Source organism: Callospermophilus lateralis, chromosome 2 (genome assembly GCF_048772815.1).
Source record: "Callospermophilus lateralis isolate mCalLat2 chromosome 2, mCalLat2.hap1, whole genome shotgun sequence".
Classification (NCBI taxonomy): domain Eukaryota; kingdom Metazoa; phylum Chordata; class Mammalia; order Rodentia; family Sciuridae; genus Callospermophilus; species Callospermophilus lateralis.
Genome location: NC_135306.1, coordinates 200797928 through 200819942, shown reverse-complemented (window position 1 = coordinate 200819942; position 22015 = coordinate 200797928). Strand labels below are relative to the sequence as shown.

General features: G+C 46.4%; 2 protein-coding genes across 6 annotated transcripts; one reads left to right on the top strand and one right to left on the bottom strand.

Annotated features, from left to right (window-relative positions):
- Positions 1 to 4102: 4102 nt before the first annotated feature.
- On the bottom strand, positions 4103 to 10749 carry Tmem138 (transmembrane protein 138). 4 transcript variants are annotated; one of them, XM_076847313.1, is made up of 6 exons: positions 10322 to 10749; positions 8378 to 8645; positions 7668 to 7727; positions 6900 to 7071; positions 4814 to 4889; positions 4103 to 4582 (listed from the first exon to the last, which is right to left on the bottom strand). In XM_076847313.1, the coding sequence occupies exons 2-6, from the start codon at positions 8503 to 8505 to the stop codon at positions 4470 to 4472; spliced, it is 549 nt and encodes a 182-aa protein (XP_076703428.1). In that variant the 5' UTR covers positions 8506 to 8645; positions 10322 to 10749; the 3' UTR covers positions 4103 to 4469. The 4 variants fall into 4 exon arrangements, with proteins under 4 accessions (XP_076703428.1, XP_076703431.1, XP_076703427.1 ...); XM_076847316.1 differs by lacking the exon at positions 7668 to 7727; XM_076847312.1 differs by having other exon boundaries at positions 4493 to 4889.
- Positions 10396 to 21027, top strand: Cyb561a3 (cytochrome b561 family member A3). 2 transcript variants are annotated; one of them, XM_076847310.1, is made up of 8 exons: positions 10396 to 10977; positions 12686 to 12775; positions 14269 to 14374; positions 15675 to 15873; positions 17195 to 17403; positions 18023 to 18177; positions 18955 to 19111; positions 19696 to 21027. In XM_076847310.1, exons 4-8 carry the CDS (start codon positions 15690 to 15692, stop codon positions 19717 to 19719), a joined length of 729 nt encoding a protein of 242 aa, XP_076703425.1. In that variant the 5' UTR covers positions 10396 to 10977; positions 12686 to 12775; positions 14269 to 14374; positions 15675 to 15689; the 3' UTR covers positions 19720 to 21027. The 2 variants fall into 2 exon arrangements, with proteins under 2 accessions (XP_076703425.1, XP_076703426.1); XM_076847311.1 differs by having other exon boundaries at positions 10396 to 11404.
- The last annotated feature ends 988 nt before the right edge of the window (positions 21028 to 22015 follow it).

Below are 22015 nucleotides of genomic sequence, written 5' to 3'. Positions count from 1 at the left end.
ACATTGTCTGTTGAAAGTTGTCAGATTACAAAAGTCAATGACCAGAAGGCTTGTTGTTCCTAAAGGTGAACTAAGGACTCCCAAGAATGTGTTGTGGGTCAAGGAGGAGGGAAGCTGGCCACCTTCCTTATCTCCAGTCTTTAGGAGGAGATCAAAGCAGGACAGCCTTGTTTGTGAAGAAAGCCAAGTACTCAAAACATGTGAAGGAACCCGTCTGTGCCCTCGGCATGCCATCTATCCCACAGGTGCTTCCTCCTGCTTGTGGGCGGGTGCGGTTCTCCATTATATCCACTCCCCACGAGTGTGTCCGTAATATCTGTTAAATCCTCCAAGTTCTTTCTCTGGAATCAGTATAACAGCATGCTGGGGACTTTTCAAACCAGGGGTTGAACAGAGGTATGTAAGGTCTAGGGATCTAAAGTTTAGGTCTCAGGGTAGAGCACTCGCCTACATGAGCAAGCCCTGGGCTCCATCCTAGAACTGCAATTTAAAAACAAAGTTATGAATAAATATAGATTATTAAGGAGAAGTGGCGGAACCAGGGCCTCACACATGGGAGGCAAGTGCTCTACCATTAAGCTATACCCCAGTCCTATAAAATTATTTATTAAGAAAGGATCTTGGGGGGCTGGGGATTGGCTCAAGCGGTAGCGTGCTTGCCTGGCATGCGTGCGGCCCGGGTTCAATCCTCAGCACCACGTACAAACAAAGATGTTGTGTCCGCCAAGTACTAAAAAAAATAAATGTTAAAAATTCTCTCTCTCTCTCCCTCTCTCTCTCACTCTTTCTTTAAAAAAAAAAAAAAGAAAGGATCAATGTCTTTAAAAAAAAAAAAAGAAATAATTAGTTGCTAAGATAGAGGCTGGCCTGTACCTTGTGATCCTCCAACTTCAGCCTCCCAAGTAAACTGGGATTTCAGGCAGGCATTACTGTGCCTGGTTTAAACCTTTTTATAACTTGAATTTTGTGCCATGTGAGTATATTAAGGAAAACACACACACACCCGAGAGTCTTATAGGGCCAGAAGGTGACATAAATATTATGAATGAGGAAACAGGTAATTGGTTCTACTTTATTAGCTGTAAAGACAATAGGAAAGAACCTAGCCCTGTTTTATTTTGGGGCACAGAAAATTGCCTATTTAAAAAAAATTATTTTTTAGTTGTAGACGGTCACAATATCTTTATTTTGATTTTATTTTTATGTGATGCCAAGGAATGAACCCAGGGCCTCACATGTGCGAGGCAAGCACTCTACCACTGAGCTACAACCCCAGCCCCGAAAATTGCCTATTTATTTAAGACATTGCCATGAGCTAAATTGCTGTTATTAAATGTTCCTGTTATTTGTGATCCCTATATTTTTGTGAAGAGATTTAAAATTAGGCTGTTGTTCAGCCTTTTCCACAAAGGTATAATAAATGCAGATGATGGCTTTGTTGGAACTTTAGGCATTTTATTAGTTTTGTTTTTCATTTTTCATTTTTTTTTTTTTTTTGACATAGGGTCTTGCTATGTTGTCCAGGCTAGTATCAAATTATGGGTTCAAGGGATCATCCTGCTTCAGCCTCCTGAGTAGCTAGCTAGTATAGCTAGGTGTGCACCACAGGGCCAGGCTTACCTTTTCCTTTTTAACTTCTCAAAATCTTGATGTCTAATTACCTAGACTCTTTTTGTGTGTGGTGCTGGGGATTGAACTCAGGGCCTTGTGCATGTGGGGTAGATACTCTACCAACTTGCTATATGCCCATCCCTACCTAGACTCTTCCTTGTGAGGGGTCCTAGGGATTGAATGTAGGACTGCTCTACCACTGAGCTATATCCCCAGCCTTTTTGATCTATTTCTTTTGAGACAGGGTCTAAGTAGCTGAGGTTGGCCTCAAACTTGTGATCCTCAGCCTCCTGAGTGGATGAGATCACCGATGTGTCCACAGTCCCTATATTTTTTCCAATACTCTTCCCACAGGATTTATTCCAGTCTTCTAAAGAAGTCAGCAAACTATGGCCTGAGGCCAATTCAACTTGTTTTTGTTTAGCCCTTTACAACTAAAAATAGTTTTGACATTTCTACATGGTTGAAAGAATGAACAAAAGAATATTATGAAATTCAAATTTCAGTGACCATAAATAATTTTATTGGAACATAGCCATCACAGTTATTCTTTTTATGTACCGTATTATCTATGGCTGCTTTCATGCTCCTTTGTCAGGGTCAAGGAGGTTCACCATAAAAATCGGAAATATTTGCTATCTGGTCCTGCACAGAAAGTCTGCTGACCCCTGTGCTAAAGGGCTCTGAATGAGAGCCTCAGAGCCACTGCTGTTTGGTGTCGTAGACTCACTGCATTAATAGCGCCTGTTTTTGATCACTCTTTCTTGTATCTATGCCTTTTTTTTCCCTTTGGTGCAGGGGATTGAATCCAAGTCCCTGAGCATCCCAAGCACATGCTCTTCCACTGAGCTCCACTCCTGCCCTTAGCCATACCTTCTGTCTAGAATCTTGTATTACTTTCCACATAAGCTCAGTCACATGACTCGCTTTGCCCAGTGGGAGTCTAAGCAGAGGCTCAAAATGGTATTGCACACTGGAGATTTTTCTCTCCTGCTCCTCTGCCTCTGTGGTGTGAACAGACTAGTCAGCTGTTAGATGAATCATGTGACCCAGAGCTGAGTAACCTGTCATTTCATCTGAGGTCATCATGGGTTAGCCAACAGTTAAGGACCTCAAGATCATCACAACCGCCTAGCCCACCCACAGCTGACCACAGACAGACATGTGAGCAGGTCCAGCAGAAACCACCCAGACCCAGCCCAGATCAGCTGAACCCCAAGACTCTGGAGCCAGGGAACTGTTTTTTGTTGTATCCCACTTAAGTCTGCCAGTGGTTTGTCACACATTATTTTGCCACCAGAAAATAGCGCATGAATTTTTATTTTTACTTTTTTTTTTAGTACAGGGGATTGAACCCAGGGGTATTTTACCTCTGAGTCATATCTGCAACTCTTTTTATTATTTTTAAAAATTTTTTAAGTACCAAGGATTGGCACTCGACCCCGGAGCCACCCCCCAGCCCTATTCTGTATTTTATTTAAAGACAGAGTCTCGCTGAGTTGCTTAGTGCCTTGCTTTTGCTGAGGCTGGCTTTGAACTTGTGATCCTCCTATCTCAGCCTCCTGAGCCACTGGTCTTTTTATTTTGAGACAAGGTCTTGCTAAGTTGCTAAGGGTCTTGCTAAATTGCTGAGGCTGGCCTTGAATTTGTGATCCTCCTATTTTAGCTTCTGGAATTGCTGGGATTAGCATGTGAATTTTTTTTTTTTTTTTTTTTTATTACTAGGGATTGAACCCAGGGGGTGCTTAACCACTGAGCCATATCCTCAGTACCTTTTTTTTTTTTTAATATTTTTAGTTGTAGATGGGCATAATACCTTTATTTGCCTCACACTTGCTAGGCAAGTGCTCTACCCTGAGCTACAACTCCAGCCTTCCTTTTTTTTTTTTTTTTTTCCTAGTTGTAGTTGAACACAATACCTTTATTTCACTTATTTATTTTTATGTGGTGCTGAGGATCAAATCCACGGTCTCGCACGTGCAAGCGAGTGCTCTACTGCTGAGCCACAACTCCACCTCCCCTACACTCATTTTTAAGAGGCAGGGTCTCGCCAAGTTGCTTAGGACCTTGCTAAATTTCTGAAGCTGGCTTTGAACTTGCAATTCTCCTGCCTCAGCCTCCTGAGTCACTGGGATTTTTAAATGTCTTCTGCCAAAAAAGCTAAGGAGCATTTTATTCTTCTGAGGACAATCTCAGCCTCTGATAGGGAGAGTGCCTGAATGAAACATAGATAGATGTCTGGAATCCAGGGGATGAGTCAGCAGGTAATTACATCCTGAACTTCTGCAGAAATACTTTATCTCATAATGAACTCAATAAATGTCCATATTTGTTCTCTGGCTCAATCTGCCCACTGGGTCAAATAGGTGCTGAGGGTAGGACTTGGTATATCTCTTAACCATGGAGCGATCTAGCTAGACAGATTCCACCATTTATGAAAAAAAGAATTTATTTCCTATTTACAAAATGTAAAAAAGTATCTTAGGTATAAAAATCTAAATGTCTAAGAGGGGATCAGTCAAGAACACCCAGCTACCACTCTGCATCCTTCAGTCACCAGAGCGTGGTGTCAGGAAGGTGGGGACTAGTAGGTTCAAAGGGTGAGCCACAGCCTCAGCAGAGGGAAGGGGTGCAGAAGGAGTGGAACAGGGCAGGGAAGGAAGGAAAGGGCGGAACTGAGGTAGGAGAGAGGAGGCACTATGCACAGGAGTCTGCTGGGGAACTCGTGGAACTTGTGAGAACACAACTGGCCCAAGCATGTCCTAGGGAAGTCCAGCTATTTCCTGGTGCAGAGGCCGACCCTTCCTGCAGAGCTTCTATCAGGAAGGAAAGGCAGCCATCAGTGTGACAAGAAGCAGTCATCTTCGGACTTGCATGAACTCCTTACGCAGCCATAGAGAGTCCTGGTAGAAGCGTGGGTCGCCCAGTCTCACGGCGGTCCGTTTGTAGAAGTAGCAGTACAGCACCGCCGCTGGGGACAGAGCAGAGAAGAAGCCTCTGGGGTGACCCTGAGAACTCCTTTAAGGGTGGGAACCCAGCCTCCAAGCTGAGGGCCTGCCTCAGGGCTTCCCACTGTCTCCCCGCAAGGAGTCTTCTGTTCTTGACATGACTGTCCCAGCCATCCCAGGCCAGCTGTGAGGGGCTACGAGGCCAGGATCAAGGCCAATACAATAAGTAAGCCTGGGGCTGCTGTGGTCCTTACCCAGTCTCTGGAATACAAACAGCGTTTGAAGTCCATCTGTCCAAACAAAGCTGTTGGAATTTTTCCAGCGTAAGTTCTGAAGAAGATATGAATAGAAAGGAAAGGGTTAAAAGCTGCATGTGGCTCTAACATCTCCAACTTGTTTAGAGGCAGAGATGCCACTTGGTAGAAATTCATGCTATTCCCCCCTCCTTCCTGCTTTCTGTAAGGCCAAGTGTTTCTTTTTTTGTACTGAGGATTGAATCCTTTATTAGTGGAGCTGCATTCCAAGACCTTTTTATTTTAAGACAGGGTCTTGCTAAATTGCTTAAGGCCTGGCTAAATTGCTGAGGCTGGTCTTGAACTCACAATCCTCCTGTTTCAGCCTCCCAAGTTGCCTGGATTACCAAATCCTGGCTGAAGGAGTGTTTCTGAAAGGAGCCTCAAGCTCCTCCTTTCTTTTTCTTTTAATATTTTTTAGATGTTGGTGGACCTTTATTTTATTCATTTATTTATATGCGATGCTGAGAATGGAACCCAGTGCCTCACACGTGTGAGGCAAGTGCTTTCCCACTGAGCCATAACTCTAGCCCCTCAAGCTCCCTCCCTTTTTTTTTTTTTTTTAATTATTATTATTATTATTATTTTTTTTAGTTTTCGGGGGACACAACATCCCTGCTTGTACGTGGTGCTGAGGATCGAACCCGGGCCGCACGCATGCCAGGTGAGCGCGCTACCGCTTGAGCCACATCCCCAGCCCCTCCCTCCCTTTTTTTTTTTTGGTACCAGGGACTGAACTCAGGGGCACTCAACCACTGAGTCACATCCCCAACCCTATTTTGTATTTTATTTAGAGACAGGGTCTCCCTGAGTTGCTTAGCACCTCACTTTTTGCTGAGGCTGGTTTTGAACTTGCAATCCTCCTGTTTCAGCCTCTGGAGCTGGAGCCCATGGGATTACAGGCAGGGCAGGGAGCTCCCTTTTTTTATGCAAAGAGGATATCCTTTAACCCTGAGGGAGGAAGTCTGAACTGAGGTATTTATCCCCTTTCATTCCACTGCCTTTGCCAAGCATAAATGATATGGTCTGTATCCAGAGTTCTGCTGCTGTCTTGCCTTGAAAATGTCAAGCTCAGCTCCTGTCAGATAAAAGCTTTGGAACACTCAGTGTAATCAGATCAACAGCTTTAGCGGACAAAGCCAGGACCTATTTATGTTCTAGCACCTGGAGTACAAAATCCCTTGCAGGAGGCAGACACAGTGTCACATGCTTGTAATCCTAGCAACTCAGGAGGCTGAGGCAGGAGGCACAAGTTCGAAGTCAGCCTCAACAATTTAGCAAGATCCTCAGCAACATAACAAGACCCTGTCCCAAAATAAAAAATAAGAAAGACTGGGGATGTAGCTCAGCAGTAAAGCACTCCTGAGTTTAATTCCCAGTTTAAAAAAAAGTCACCTGCTGGTACCACTTTCAGACTTCAATGTTGTTCTGTTCCTTCCCTATAAGCTTATTTATCTCCATGAGATCACAAACTCTGTCCCCAGCCAGCTCATCAAAACAAAAAAAACTCTAGTAATGAAGGGACTAGAGACCCTGAGTATTTTGTTTGATTGACTGATTGTGGCTCAGGGCTTCATGCATGCTAGGCACAAGCAAGCACCCGACCATTGAGCCATGTCCCCAGCCCAGCCCATCAAAAAAACAAAACAAAACAACAACAACAACAAAAAAAAAAAAAAAACATGAAAGATGCACAAGATATCCAGAAATGGAAGAATTTATGCAGTACCCTGTATCAACCCATCTACCCAGGTAGCTAAAACAGATTCAACTTCCTGTTTTAGCTCTGACAGGCCTCTTTGGTGCAAAGGTACACTGAATAGTCCAGGAGAGTCCTTAGACTCTTGGATAAGGCTGTTCTTCAAGACAGAGAGTTAGACCCAAGTGCCTTATGAAACTCTCATGTGCCCAGTGCTTTAGCCCATCACTTTATTTCACCTATCTCCCACCAAGGAGGCGGAGGGAAGCACATGAGTGATGCTGGATTCCCAGAGAAAAGATCTTATTAGCTCTTTAAAGATCTGAGAATTCAGAGCTCCACTCTTACCATGACCCAGACATGAAGGGAGATGCTGAGCGCAAAGTACACAGCTGTCAGGATGATGGTCCCTTTGAACTTATGGAATAGGAGGTTGACCAAGCCAGCCTGGAAGACGAAGGTGTTGAAGAACATGAGGAAAATGATGATGATGTTGAAGAGGATTGCAATATCCTGGATGCTGCAGACATATAAAACATAGACGGCCAAATGTATGAGGACCCAAGAGCTGGCCCTAAGGCTAAGGGACAACATGAGATCTGTCCTGCCTTGAGATTTAGTCACCCAGAATCCTCACCAAAAGCATCAGCTTTAGGACCCAAATGACATGAAGCTGTAATTACCCAGAATTACAGCCCACAGACACGATGTGCTCCTCTGACAGTCCTAATAAACCAACGAGGCATTTCTGAGAACCTGGTTTCCTCCCACACACACCAAATCTGTGTGTCACATAACCTCGTCCTGCCAGATGATTTCATCTGGAAAGACAACAATGGACCTTCCCCATCTTTGGGTGGCCAGTGCCTTCGTGCCATCCAAGTCCCAGTTCAAACATTCTCCCTCTTTAGAAAAACTTTCCTGCAACCCCATTAACTAAAGTAAATCCTCCCTTCACTGCAGCTAGTTTACATCCAACGTCTGATGTCACTATATTAAAATCTTATTTTGCTATACTCCACCATTGTCTCTCCAGGAGAACAGAAACCCTGAGGGGGAACTGGTCAGGTTACCACTGCAACTAGAACACTGGCTTCCAGGCCAATGAATGCTCACTGAACAAAGGAAGTTCCTTCCAGGAGTGTGGTTTGCAGCTTATGAATTGCCTCACGAAATCTGTAAATTATTGTAGAGAATAAATGCCAACACTTTCCATCCTACAGGAGTCATATATTATTAATGTGATTGTTCTTTTTTTAAAAAAATATTTATTTAGTTGTAGATGAACACACAGTATCTATTTATTTTTATGTGGTGATGAGGATTGAACCCAGTGCCTTATACATGTGAGGCAAGCACTTTACCACTGAGCTACAGCCTCAGCCTCATGATTGTTCTTTCAACCTGCAATATTGTAATTCTCTTTTAAGGCAAAGACAGTATTCTATCCCCAGATGAACAAAATGACAGGGTTAGTAGACCTTCATTTCCTATCTAAACTGTTCTCCAACTCTTGTTAGACATATATAAAAACAGAAAAAAAAAGTATATAAAAAGAGGACCTGTGACTATGTTTGTATACCATGAGAACTCAGGACATTGCTAAATTTTATTCTCCCTGGTATTTCTCTGATAATAACTATTTCATGTGGCAGGGACTGAATCTAGGGCCTCATGAATGTAAGTATACATGTAAGTACACATGCTACCACTGAGCTACAATCCAAGCCCACCTACTAATAACTTTAAAAATGCTAAGTCATGAACTTAAGCAGGGCCTTCAAACTGCCTAAGTTCAGCTTTCCAGATCTACCCTCTGCACTCACATGAAGAGCACCAACTGGATGACAGGAGCTATTCGGAGTAGCTCTGAGAAGGAATTGACAAAGAGGTCATAGGACAGCAGCAGGAACTGCAGGGACAGCACCAGGCTGTAGTTACTGGTCTGAAGCATCTTTCTTCTGCTTTCTTGGGCCTCCAAGGGCACATTCCACAATTCCCTTAAAAAGAGTTCTTGGTTCTCTCCCCAACACTGAGGAGAAGTGTCTAAGTCTTCCAAATCAAGAGCTGTTGCCCTTGTTCTCAGACAAGGACCTGTTGGGGCAAAAAGAGAGGCAAGGTTAGAAATCCATTAATATAATAAACATTTACTGAGCACCTACTACTATATGTCAGGCATGATTCCAGGTGATTGGGATACATTAGTTAACAAAATCAACAACCAAAAAACCCACCTTGTCATTCCTTCTGGGGACCCTCACAGTCAAACTTTCTCTATGCCAGGATCCTTCTAAATGCAGAAATTCTCTAACCAAAAAACCCGAGGGGTACTTCAGAGAAGAGTCTTCCTGATCATGTAGCAATAGTAATGTTAACAGCAGTCATATACATCACTTGCAGTGAGTCAGGGACTATTGTAAGCACTAACATTCAAATCTCATAATAACCTCATGAAATAGAAAACATGTTTATTACTTTCCCCATTTTACAGGTGAGAAAACTGAAAGACAAAATAATTTGTCCAAGGTCACAAAGCTAGTAAGTGGCAGAATTGGAGTTCTCATCCAGGTGACCCAGGGTTGAGTCTGCCTTTTTTTTTCCTTCTTCTGTTCTGAGAATCAAACCCAGGGCCTCTCACATGTTAGGCAACCCTCTACCACTGAGCTACATCCCGAGTGTTCTTAACTCCTGCACTAAGCTGTCTCTTACATAGACAGATATGTGTATATGTAGGTCTATATGTCTGAGAGACTGATATGTAAGGAGGTAGGAAAAATATGTCCACATGGAAGCGACAAGGGCAGAAAGAGCTGGGAGGAAACAGTGCTCTCCAAAAAAACTTTATGTTATGGTTATGGAAGAAACACAGAGGCATCAAGTAAGGGGAGCTGGGCCTTTATTTTCATACATCTCAAGACCCGCAAGCTGCTCTGTGATCCTGCAGCTTAGATCAAATCAAATTTTCAATGTGCTTTAAAGTGTTAGAGTGACTAAATTAGCATCTGTAAAATGTTTAAAATTCACACTCTAAATTTTGCCTAACTAGAATAAGATTTATTCTATGCTTGTACAATCATATCAAAACAAATTCTACTATAAAAAAATTCACAAATTCTTTTTTTATAACCACTTAATTCTAGGACTATCCTACAAATAAGCATTTTCATAGACATAATATCTATTTGCATGGAGATTCTAAAAGGTTAAAGCCCTCAACTAGCTCACCGGGTTTAGTCCCACCTTACTGGATGGATGAATGTGGCTTCTCTGAGCTTGAGTTTCCCCACATTAAATTAAATAATATTGATAGCTATCACCCAGGTATCAGCACCAGAATCAACTTGTTAACCAAGATAATTTCTTTTAATCCTTGCAACAACTCTGCAAGGTAGGAAAGAATTCTCCCCATGCTACAGGCTAGGACACCAGGTCCGAGTTGTCACTCCTCCTGGTCGCAGAGCCAGGATGGGTGACGCACACACCACTTCACAGGCCTCTGGCGAGGTCTATCAGGTAGACACACGTCGCTCTCCCGACTTGGACGCTCATCTCTTCCAGCGTCGGGCGGTGGGGACTCGCGAGGCACAGCCGCGCTCTTCGCCCTTCGTCCACCGCTACCTCCGGCCTTCTCCTTTTCTTGGGCAGCTTCCCGCGTCCTTCTTAACCACTTACAAAAGGGCTTGGCGTGGCAAAAAGCCCAAACCAAAAGGAACGGCAACAAAAATCCAGATTTCTGGGCACTCTCCCCACTGCTCATCATTCACTCTCACCTCAAAGAACCAACGTCGGTTGTCATGGGGACACCATTCCGGCTTCCGGAAGCCGGTTTCAAATTCCGGAAGTAGATGGCGGACGCGGGCTCTTTCAGCAAACTGACCTCGGCTTCCTCTCCCCTCTCTACAGCAACCCAGCAGCCATGTTCGGGCCTTCGATTTCCCGGGCCCGCCTGGTCCTGACCGTCCCAGCGTCGCCTTTCGCCGACCAGGGGTCCCGCCCACGTCTCAGGAGACCTTGCTTAGGGTCTGATCCTGGCGGCAAGCAGTGCATCAACCTGAACATTTCCGTCTCCTCGAGATGGGGTGGAAGGACAGGGCAGACGCGTTGTGACGCTCCTAGACCCGACCCGGGCGTGGGGAAGAAACGCCGGTAGAGGAACCAGGTCGGGGAGCCGCCACCTGGCCGCGCAGGGAGCGGGCGATCCCGCGCCCGGGACTGCATTTCCCAGGCGGCCTCGCGCGCCACCGGAAGTGCTGCGAGCCTATAAGAGCGGGAGGCGGCGCCGGGCGCTGCACTGCCAGCTGAACCGGGCTTGCCGGAGAGTCGGACTTCTACCTTCCAGGACACTGGGGAGTGGCGGTTCTGGTGTCGGGCTGAGAGAGGCGGGTTTCGGAGTCCCCGGCCCCGTGGCGTCCCACTGTGGTTAGGGGTGAGAAAGAGCCCAGGGTGGGAGTTAAGGGACCTGGGTTCCACTGCTGACTCCGCTACTACCCACTACCTCCTCTCGCGCTGTCGCGACCCCTCGCTTGGCCTCAGTTTTCCCTTTTAGGAAATGGACTCTCTTCTCTGTACCCTTCCTTCCACAGCTGGTGGTAATAAAAGGCACGAACGCTTTAGGAAGCCTCAAAAAGCTGGCGGAGCCCGCACACCTGTTTTTCACCCAAGATTTGCTGGGACCGAGCGCCTAGCAGAGGAGTCAGAATAGGGCCCCTGGGTGCCTAGAATGGTTAGACCTGACGCAGTCTGAAGGACTGTCTGTGATCCGTGGTGCTAAGGAGGACTTTGTTTACCTACCTCCAGGCTGGAATATTGGGCTACACACTTCTGAATCCCGACTTACGAAGCTACCTTTGGAAGTAAGGAGTCCTAGGAGCTGAGGAGGAGTGAACCAGAGTGCCTGTACCAGCTCAGCCGGTCGCCTTGGCCAAGTCACTTTCCTTCTTTGGGCACCAGTGTTAACAGTGTTTTTTGATCTGTAGATAAAGGGTTAGGGCTTTTTTTTTTTTTTTTCCCCCCTCAGTACTGGTGATGGAACAAGGGGTATGCTACCTCTGAGCTACATCCCCAGCACTTTTATAATTTTATTTTGATACAGGGCCTTACTAAATCCCTCAAACTTGGGATCCTCCTGCCTCAGATTCTGGAGTGTTGGGATTACAGGCATATGCCACCATACTAGGCTTGAGTTTTAGGATTTTTAAAAGCCCCCCTATCCATCTATGAAGGAAAAGCAACAAACTGACTCTCTGTCCCTTCATCTGTGGTTGTAAATTATAAAAGTAACATTACAGGAGTTTGAAATAGAGCTTTGTCCTAAGATTAAGGGTTGAATGGTGAATGGGCAATACTTCTTTCTTCTTTGGTACTGGGGATTCAACTCAGGGGAGCTTTACCACTGAGCTACGTTACAGATATTTTTATTTTTTTATTTTGAGACAGGATTTCACTATGTTGCTTAGGGTTTTGCTAAATTGCCCAGGCCAGCCCCCAACTGCAGTCCTCCTCCCTCAAGCTCTCCAGTCTCTGGGATTAAGGTGCATGTGTCACTGTGCCTGGAGTAGATACTCATTTCTAACTTCTAGGCCTGATCCTGGTTTAGCTCAGTCTAGGGGAATGCTTTCTGCCAAGGAATTAAGGAAAGTATTGGATCAGTGAATAGACTCCTTTGATCAGAGTCAAAAAACTATAACCCACAGGCCAAATCTGGCCTTCCTGAATGGTTTTTACATGTTTAAATGACTGAAAAAAATTTAAAGGGTAGACTTTGTGACACATGAAAATCATGAAACTCGGATTTCAGTGTCCATAAATAAAGTGTTATTGGAACCCAGTAATGCTTATCTGCTAAGTTATTGTCTGTGGCTGCTCTGCACTACATCAGCAAAGTTCATGACATGGTTGTGACAAAGATCATATATCCTGCAAAGCCTAAAATATATATTACCTTGTTCTTGCAGAAGAGTTTACTAACTCCTACCTTAGGAAGGGGCCCTGTGCAGTGAGGGCAGAACAGGAATGATAGGCACATTCTGGAGTCCTAGCCCAGCCTGCTGTATTAGAACAAATGAGTGCATGTTCTCAGCATTTGCATGTAATTTTCACTGCATTCTTCATTTCTTCTGCTTTTGCACTTTCAGGAAGGAGGACTCTCCTGTGTATTATGAGCAAAGCAGTTTTAAGTTTCCTGCCTTCTGTCAGGAAAGTGTCATCACCTGTGTCAGAGAGCAGTAAGTAATCTAGGACTTCTAGGGATAGGGATACAGTCCCTTTTGGATTATATTTCTTTACAAAGGAAAAAAATTGTAGAAAGAGATACTGTCAGATAGATGGAGCCTGCTGACCGAGAGCTCCTTAATGTTGACTTAACATTTCACCAATGGAGTGGAAGGTGAGTTAGCTAAACATGTGGTGACCTGAACCCTCCTCTGCCTTTGCAGGAATTGGGGAGGCAGCTCTGAGACTGGGTAGCAAATCTTTGAGCTTAGTAGTTGAGTCATGAAGTTGGGTGGCATGATTTTTCTCCTGCCAGCCTTCCTCAAGGAAGCTTGTTTTTCTTCCTGCCTCTTAGACCTTAGTCTCTCAAAGATCACTGCTAACTTGGATCATTTTGTAAGAGTCTGGTGTCTATTCCTGCTTAGATGGATGCCCGACGAGGGGTGTAATCGGGGCTATGGAGAGGCCTGGACAAATGCCAGGACCATGAGCTTTAGATCTTGTTTTGGTATTTTTTGGTACCAGGAACTGAACTCAGGAATGCTAACCACTGAGCCACATCCCCAGTTCCCCCTTCCTTTTTTTTCCCCTTATATATTTGATTTAGAGATGGGTCTCAGTAAGTTGCTTACGGCCTCACTAAGTTGCTGGGGCTGGCTTTGAACTTGTTGATCTTCCTGCCTCAGCCTCCCAAGCCACTGGGTTTATAGGCATGCACCACTGCACCCAGCTCTAGTTTTTTTTTTTTTTTTTTAAATATACAAATATACATGTATTTTAGTTGTAGATGGACACAATATATTTATTTTGTTTTATTTATTTTTGTGTGATGCTGAGGATTGAACCCAGGGCCTCACACATGTGAGGCAAGTGCTCTACAAATCCAGCCCTAGGTTTTTGTTTTTTGAGATGAGGTCTCACTGTGTGACCCAGGCTGTCCTGGAACTTCTTTGCTCAAATGATCCTTCTGCCTCAACCTCCCCAGGCATGTGCCACTGCACCCAGCTACCATCCATATTTTTGTTAGGATAAAAATCCTATGACAGCAGTAACTAAGAAGAGTTATAATGCTTGGCTCTCATGATATCTTTTTTTAAATATTTTTATTTGTAGATGAACATGATACCTTAATTTATTAATTTTTATATGGTGCTGAGGATTGAACCCAGGGTTTCACACATGCAAGACTAGCACTCTACCACTGAGCCACAACCCCAGCCCTCATGATGTCTTTACATATGTTTCTTCACTTGGTCTGACAACCTATGGTCAAGGGGAGATTATGGAGCTGTTGGCCTTGGAGACAGACAAATAGGGCTTTGAAACTCTCTGCCCACTTACTGGGTCCTGTGCTCATTACTACTTCTTTCTGAGCCTTGTTTCCTCATGTGTATGAGAGGGGTGACTCTCCTCACAGGGTTGTCAGGAGGAGTAAAAGGACGTGTGTAGATCTGGTGCTCAGTAAAGCTCAATAAATAGTTTTCTTATTGCTATGCTTTTCTTTCAGATGAAAACAGGTCCTGCAAATGTTAAGTGTTTTGCTTAAGGTGCGCAGTTTGTAAGAATCAGAGGCCGTCCATCCCTCTGTCGTCAGCCTACTGCTGGGTCTAAAGGTGATGAACCAGGGGTTGTCCCTCCTTGGGAGCTATTGGCTGTTTCTTCTCTCTGTTATATGGTTTAGAGGGAGGGACCTTAACTGAGGGAACTACAGTCTTGTCTTCTTGGTGCGAGTCCATGGGACAGGATGGCAGCCTGGAAGTCTGGGCCCATGCTGGCCACGTTTGCTGGAAGCAGGGCAGGGCTGGTCCTGTGTCTTTGCCTGCTTTTTTGTTTGTTTGTTTTAGCACTGGGGGTGGAACCCAGGGTCACACACGCTAGGCAAGGGCTCTACCACTGAGCTGTTCACCATGTCTTCTACTCGACTTTCAGGAGCCAACTTCTCAGAGGTGTTAATATTAACCAGGCCTGAATCCAAAGTTGGTTTCTGAGTTTATCAAGTACACACGGAAATCTCAAAATAAACCTCTTGCTTTCTAGACCATGAGTTCTTGGTTCCTCTTTTTTCCTCTGGACTTTCCCCAATGGATGAGAAAGCAGAAGTCTCAGGCCTAAAAACAGCTGAGGGGTATCACTCAATTCAAGGAATGAAGTGTGAGGATTCAGGTGAAGGCTTGATCTTACCTCCCCCGTGGGCATTAGCCCCAAGGAGTTCGCCATCTGGGGAGGAAGAACTTCCCTTTCGTTTTCTTTTTGCAGTACCAAGAATTGAACTCAGGGGTACTCCACCACTGAGCTACATCCTAGCCTTTTTATTTTATTTTTGAGACATGGTCTTATTAATTTGCCTAGGCTAGTGTCAAACTTGAGATCTTCTTACATCAGCCTTCTGATTCAAGCATATCTGTCTTGAAATCTAATTTTTTTTTTATCACAAACAGGATGCTCAAAATGTTCAAATATGCAAATACTTCAAAATTCAAAAATCTCTGAAATCTGAAACGCTTCTGCTTCCAGCCTGTAGTGTGTATACCCCTTTCAGGTCGTGCTGTTAGAAGTCAGGGCTTGGGCATTTGCAGCCTGGCCTGGATTTTGATTCCTGTTTCTTCTTGCCTGGGTTGGTCCTGGTGAGGGGAAACTAATCCCAGGGTTCTGGACCAGGCCTTGTCATCCAGCTCAAGCTTGCTGCTCTGTACACTGCCAGTGCTGGGGGTGGGGCCTCACTCATTGACTGTAACTAGACATGGAGTCCACTTTGCCTTTGAGCCCTTATGGGGGTGGTACCCAGGCTGATGGTAGGGGAACTGAAGCAAAAAGTTTCCATACCATGAGCCAAGAGAGAGGTCAGTGTTATTTCTGCTAGTTGGTATGTGAGATACACCTCAGCCAGCAGTGACATGTGATTTCTGCTTCTAGGAGTTCTTAATCAGAATGGCTTCAGGACAGTTTTACCTGTCCTGCCTTGTTCTGGGATCCCTGGGCTCAATGTGCATCCTCTTCACTGTCTATTGGATGCAGTACTGGCGTGGTGGCTTTGCCTGGGATGGCAGCGTACACATGTTCAACTGGCACCCAGTGCTCATGGTGTCTGGCATGGTGGTACTCTATGGAGCTGGTGAGTAAGAGGTTGGTATGGGAGGTATGATGGAGCCCAGGCTGGACAGGTCAGCAGTTCCCCTCTCCCAAGGCTGGCCTTTGTCAGTGTTGGGTTTGGGGCTGCTGGGGTAGAGTGGGTTGGAGTGCCACTGGGTCCATTTAGGGGAGGAAATGGTAAGAGTAGGGCATCTCAGAAGAGCAGCTTTACAAATACGCTGGGACAAGTGTCAGCAAACTTCTGTGAAGGGCCAGAAAGTAAATATTTCAGGCTTTGCCAGCCATTCATCTATATCACAACTACTTAGCTCTGCCATTGTATTGTATGAGTAGCCACAGAAAAAATAGAAACAGATCAGAAGCTTCCGTCTACACTAGAAGCTGAGGAGGAGGATTGTAAGTTTAAGGCCAGCCTAGCAACTTTGTCAGAGCCAGTCTCGAAATTTTAAAAAAGGAGTGGGGATATAACTGAGTGTTGGAGCACTTGCAAAACTTGTGTGAGGTCCTGCATTTAATCCCTAGTACTACAAAAGAAAAAAGAAAGAAAGAAAATACATAAGCAAATGAGCAGCATGGCTGTGAATCCAGTAAAACTTTATAAAAATAGGCAGCAGGTGGGAGTTGGCCTGTGAGCTATGGTGGCTGACTCCTGCTCTAAGGCTGATGCTCCCCCGCCATAGGCAGGCCCCCAGCTGAGGCACTTGCTTACTCTTCCAGGATGCGTCTTTGCCTCATTGAAATCTTTGCCTTATAAAATGGGAAGTGAGCCTCATTTCCCCCGCTTGTAAATGGTAATATCATGATGTTAATAATAGCAGCTTACCACATGCACTTCATGTATCATCTGTTCTGTTTTTACTAGTTTGTGGGGTGGGGTCTGTTGTCTCTATTTGATAAGTAAAGAAACAGAAAGGAGAGGCCCAACAGCCAAGAAGCAGAGCCTGAATTTTTTTTCCCAGTGCTGGGGATGGAACTCAGGGCCTCATGCATGCACTCTTCCACTGAGTTCACCCCTAGCCCTTTGTATTTTGTTCAAGACAGAGTCTTGCTAAGTTGTCCTGGCTGGCCTCAAACTTGTGATGCTCCTGAATCTCTGGGCTGACTGCTGTGTGCCACTGTACTTGTGGCCCCTTACTCTTTAACTGGCTCTTCTCTCCTCCCTTCATGGCTGCCCCACAAATGATGGGAAGGTGATAGATGCTGAAGAGTCGATGCCAGTATCCTAGCATTTCCTCCTCCCCTCGTTGGGAGGCTGGGTGGGATCACATCAGGGTGATTCCCCTGAAGTGTGGCTGAGCACAGGGGACTAAGGCTGAGCCCCAGGACTGCTCTCTCTCCTGCAGCATCGTTGGTGTACCGCCTGCCTCAGTCATGGGTGGGACCCAAGCTGCCCTGGAAACTCCTCCATGCGGCCCTGCACCAGATGGCCTTTATCCTCACTGTTGTGGGGCTGGTTGCTGTCTTTCAATTTCACAGCCACTCAAATATCGCCCACCTCTACTCCCTGCACAGCTGGCTGGGTATCACCACTGTCATCCTCTTCGCCTGCCAGGTGGGTCATCACCACCCACTTCCTTTGGGTTCTTTGGGGGTTACTAGCAGCAACTCCAGAAAGTCCCTCTGCTCACTGCCTGGAGAGTGTCCTGCTGGGCACCCCCTGTAGATTTGGCAGACTACATGGCTGGCGAGTTGGTGCCTCCTGTGCTTGCCCTGTTCCTTATAGCCATCATGCAACCTGTGTGCTATCCCAGAGCCCTCTGGGCCAATTTTGTCATAGCATGTACCATGCTGACTCTGATCAGCCACCTCCTTTCTGCTTCAAAGAGACTCCTGTGTCTCTTTGAACCAGAAGCAACTGTAGAAGTGGTTTCTGTATTCCAATCAGTCCTGCACTAGAGAGGAGTTTATGAGCAAGGACTGGCAAGCAGCAGACAGTCGAGGATGACTGGGTTTGCTGGGAGAGCAGGACTGGAGCTGAGGGTTTCCTGTACCGTTCTTGCTGCTTGTGTAATAGAAACAGACAGCCCACATGAGCGGCAAAGGATGGTGGTGGGGCAATGCTGGTGGGAAAGAAGGGCCAAGCAACAGTGATGGGCAGGAAGTGCTTGTGGGGTGGGTGAGCTGGTGCATCACACATGGTGTAGCCAGGGACTTCCTTCTTGTGTCCACAGTGGTCCCTGGGCTTTGCCATCTTCCTCCTGCCCTGGGCATCCCTGTGGCTGCGCAGCCTCCTGAAACCGATCCACGTCTTCTTTGGAGCTGCCATCCTTTGTCTGTCTGTTGCATCTGTCATTTCCGGCATTAATGAGAAGCTTTTCTTCAGTTTGTGAGTGCTCTGGGGTCCCACCTCTTAAGACAGAGGGGAGGCAAGAGAGTTTTCAGAAAATGCACTGTATAATCAATCATAGGACCCCCCCCACACGGGGCTGGGCCTATTCCCGATCTGGAAGATGAGAGAATTGGTATTTAAATCGAGACTGGTAAATTGGTAAACAAATATTTATTATCAGGTTGATTTAGTACCTATTCTGTGTCAGAAACTGTTCTAATTGCCTTACATCTAATCCTCTCAACTGCCCTATGACATTGGTGATGATGTCATGCCACCAATGAGAGCACTGAGGCACAGACAAATGCACAGTCAATAAGTGGCAGAACTGGGATTCACTGCTGCCCACTCTTTTGAGGTGGGGGGCATAATGAAAAGCAAATAAGAGGCTGAGAGGTAGCTGAGTGGTAGAGCACGTGCCTATAAGCACAAGGCCCTGGGTTCAATTCCCAGGACTGCAAAAAATAAATGAGTAAGTAAATAAATAAGTAAGATTGAGGTCAGCCCTGGGTTTAGATCCTGGCTGTCTTATTTACTGGTTATGTAACTCTGGGTGAGTTAATTTCATCCCTTTGGGCTTCAATTTCCTGATAAGTCAAAAGTATTATATAGAGTTTTGTTATTATAGCAGGGACTTAAAAAGTATGTTAAAATTCCAGGTCACAAGTGGCCCCGAGAAGCTTTTCTTTCCTCTTTTAGTAGCATCAAGTCTCCCCCTGGGCAAAACCAGGTGGAAAAGTCTTTCGAGGACCCACATTGTCTTGTCATCTTTAGGAAAAATGCCACCAAGCCATATGCCAGCCTGCCCAGCGAGGCTGTCTTTGCCAATTGCACTGGGCTGCTGGTGGTGGCCTTTGGGCTGCTGATTCTCTACGTCCTTCTGGCTTCATCCTGGAAACGCCCAGAACCAGGGATCCTGACTGACAGACAGGTATGGCTGCTTGTCCTCCATTCCAGGGTGAGGTGTGGATAGGGCCAGTATAGAGAAGGACCAAGCAGGAAGGACGTGGGCCTTGCTGTGAAGACGGGTCCACTAGTCTGGTGAGAAGCCATGTGGCTTGATGGTGGAATTAGGGTGGTTGACAGGGACAGTGGTTTCAGAGCAGCATATCCCAGTAGTGTGGCTGTCCAGGCTCAGCACCTCTCAGAATTCCAACCCCCACCCCAATTCCTGTAGCACTGAGAAATGAGGCATGCATAGCTTTACCTTCCCTAAGGAAGTTCCTGAGTATGATGAGGGTGTGTAGTAACTTCTTCTGTGACAGTTTTGGGGCTAGGTTAGTGGGACTGGTGCTTGGTGACAAGTTGGGTGCTTGTAGCAAGTCTTGCCTGTTCTTGGGCTTCTGATGGTTGGAGGGTGTTAGGGTGTGGACCAGACTCGGGGCTTTCCTAAGAGATCTGGTGGCTTGGGCAGGGTCACCCTGCAAGTTGGGGGTCTCTATGAGCAGCTCAGGCCTGCTGTGACTCCTGCAGGTCAGGGGCAGTCTTAATTCCTGTGCTCTGCCTTCTTTCCAGCCCTTGTTGCATGACGGGGAGTGAGCCGGGGTGTCCCAGGAACAGTCAGCAGTTGATCTGTCCTCGCTTCAGAAGCTCTGCTCCACCTGAGCTCCCGGCTGGTCTCAGCAACAGACTTTCTTTGGGACCTGGGTTCAAAGTTCTCTTTGCCTTGGTGTCAGGCCTGCTGTCTCCAGCCACTTACTGCCTATTTGCTTTTCTTGGTGGCTTTGGCTTCTCGGCGTTGACTTCAGGGCCTGCGTTTGCACAAGCCCTCCTTACCCCAGCCACTCTTGCTGTGTCTGCAGAAGTCCAGCTGGTTTCCCCTTTAAACTGTTAGGGATGTGGCAGAAAATCCCAACAGCTTGGAAAAACTGGGACTTAACTGCAGCCCATAACGTGGGCCTTGAGGAAGGTCGGCTTTCCCGTTAAAGGCATGCATTTCGGTCAGGCCACCCACCAGAGAGCCGGCTTTATCTGCTGTCACCCATCCAGCCCTGGCCGGGTGTGCACCTGGTGGAGGGTGACCGAAGAAGGAGAGGATGGAGCAGATCTGTGGAGAAACCTGAGGGAGGGGGGTGTTGGTTGCTCTGAGATAGTCTGTGTGGTATTTTGACCCTATGGCTCCACCTCTTCTAGCTGCTGCTCCAGCTGGGGCCTGGATCCTGCCCTTTTCCTGTGACTTACATGCCTGTCTCCACCAGATAGCCCCACTAGCCCTGGTAACCTGCTGTCCCAAGAACAGACTACCTGTCCCCCAGAATCCTAAGAGTGATGAGTAGCAGAGGTTTCCTGGCCCCCTTTTCCTCCCTTGCTGGCAGGCCCAGCCTGTTCTCCTGGCAGGGCCCCAGCCCAGCTGATCCTCCCCTCCAGCCCACCATGAAGCAGGCCAGCATGGCACAGCACTGTGCCCAGCAGTGCCCCAGAGCCATCGCCACCTTCGGAGGAGTTTCTTGCTAAATACCAGGTGCTCCTGCTCCACAGTGGCGCTTGCCCAGGTAGACCTAGCCTCCTGAGACATGCTGCAGCCCAAGCTTTGCTCTTCTGAGGAGAAAGTGGGTGGAGAGGTGCTGGCATGTGGCTCTTCTTGCCTTCTCCAAATAAGCCCTGCGGGTCCCAGGCTCCAGACTTCTGTGCTTAGTAGATAAGGATGAGGCTTGGGGTTTGCAGCCCTGTGCTCCCTGGCAGGTAGCCACCAGGTTGTTTACCCCAGTCTCCATTGCCAGATGTTGGCAGAAGGCTTGTGACTGGACTTCCTGGTTGGATGAAAACTTCAGTGCTGCTGGGATGACTGCCAGGCTCCTGGGTCATGAGCAGTTCCCTGTCTCCATATGAGTGGGCATTTTACTTGTTTATTGAAGCTTGATTTCCATTAAATGTTTTTAAGAATCAAAAGTCATCATCGTCTGTTCAGGTTGCTTTAACAAATACCATGGATTGAATGGCTTCAGAAAACGTTATTAGGCTGGGTGAGTTGGCACATGCCTGTAATCCCAGTGGCTTGGGAGGCTGAGGCAGGAGGGTTTCGAGTTCAGAGCTAGCCTTAGCATCTTAGCGAGGCCCTAAGCAACTCAGCAAAACTCTGTCTCTAAATATAAAAAAGGGCTGAGGATTTGACTCAGTGGTTCAGCTCCCCTGAGTTCAATCCCCAGTACCAAAACAAATAAACAAACAAAACAAAAAAACAACATGTGTTAGGCTGGAAGTCCAGGATGGAGGCATGTGAGCAGTGATGTCTAGTGAGGCCCCTTCATCACAGAACTCTTCTCCCTGGAACCACAGGTGGAAGGAGTGGAAGGAGCTCTCAGGGCCTCTGGTAAATGAAGACACTATGCCCACTGATGAGGGCCCTACCCTCATGACCTGATTACCTTCCTAAGTCCCCACCTGGTGACCCCATCACCCTGGGGGTGAGGATTTCCACATGTGAATTTGGAGAAGACAAAACATCAAAAGCTGTCTCTGCTGAAATGACACTGCTGTTAATGAGCACGGGCAACTTGTAACAACCTCAGGGGCTGGGGCTGGGGCTGACTGGTAGAGCACTTACCTGGCATGTGTGAGGCACTGGGTTCAATTCTTAGCACCACATATAAATAAATGAATAAAATAAAGATTAGAACAAAACCTCAGGACATGTCTGACCCTCACAGATAGACCTAGGGACAGGCCAGCCACAAGGTACTAAAATTCCACATAATTGTGTGTCTTCCTGGAATTGCATGTGATTCATGTATGTGTGGATGTCCTAAATAGTGGCTTTTGGGCACTGGCTCATCTTATGAGGAAGGAAATGTTTCCTGTTTTATAATCTAGAAAACAAGACTCAAAAAGGACAAAT

Excerpts from the sequence above, each read along its gene's own strand:
- Tmem138 (XM_076847312.1), bottom strand. The coding sequence starts at position 8,505 with ATGCTTCAGACCAGTAACTACAGCCTGGTGCTGTCCCTGCAGTTCCTG. Across the intron at positions 7,728-8,377 it reads ATCCAGTTGGTGCTCTTCAT|ATTTCGTGAGGCAATTCATA; the intron begins GTGAGTGCAGAG and ends AATAATTTACAG. Across the intron at positions 4,890-6,899 it reads CCCTTCATGTCTGGGTCATG|AACTTACGCTGGAAAAATTC; the intron begins GTAAGAGTGGAG and ends TATCTTCTTCAG.
- Cyb561a3 (XM_076847310.1), top strand. The coding sequence starts at position 15,690 with ATGGCTTCAGGACAGTTTTACCTGTCCTGCCTTGTTCTGGGATCCCTG. Across the intron at positions 18,178-18,954 it reads GAGAAGCTTTTCTTCAGTTT|GAAAAATGCCACCAAGCCAT; the intron begins GTGAGTGCTCTG and ends TGTCATCTTTAG. Across the intron at positions 19,112-19,695 it reads GGATCCTGACTGACAGACAG|CCCTTGTTGCATGACGGGGA; the intron begins GTATGGCTGCTT and ends CCTTCTTTCCAG.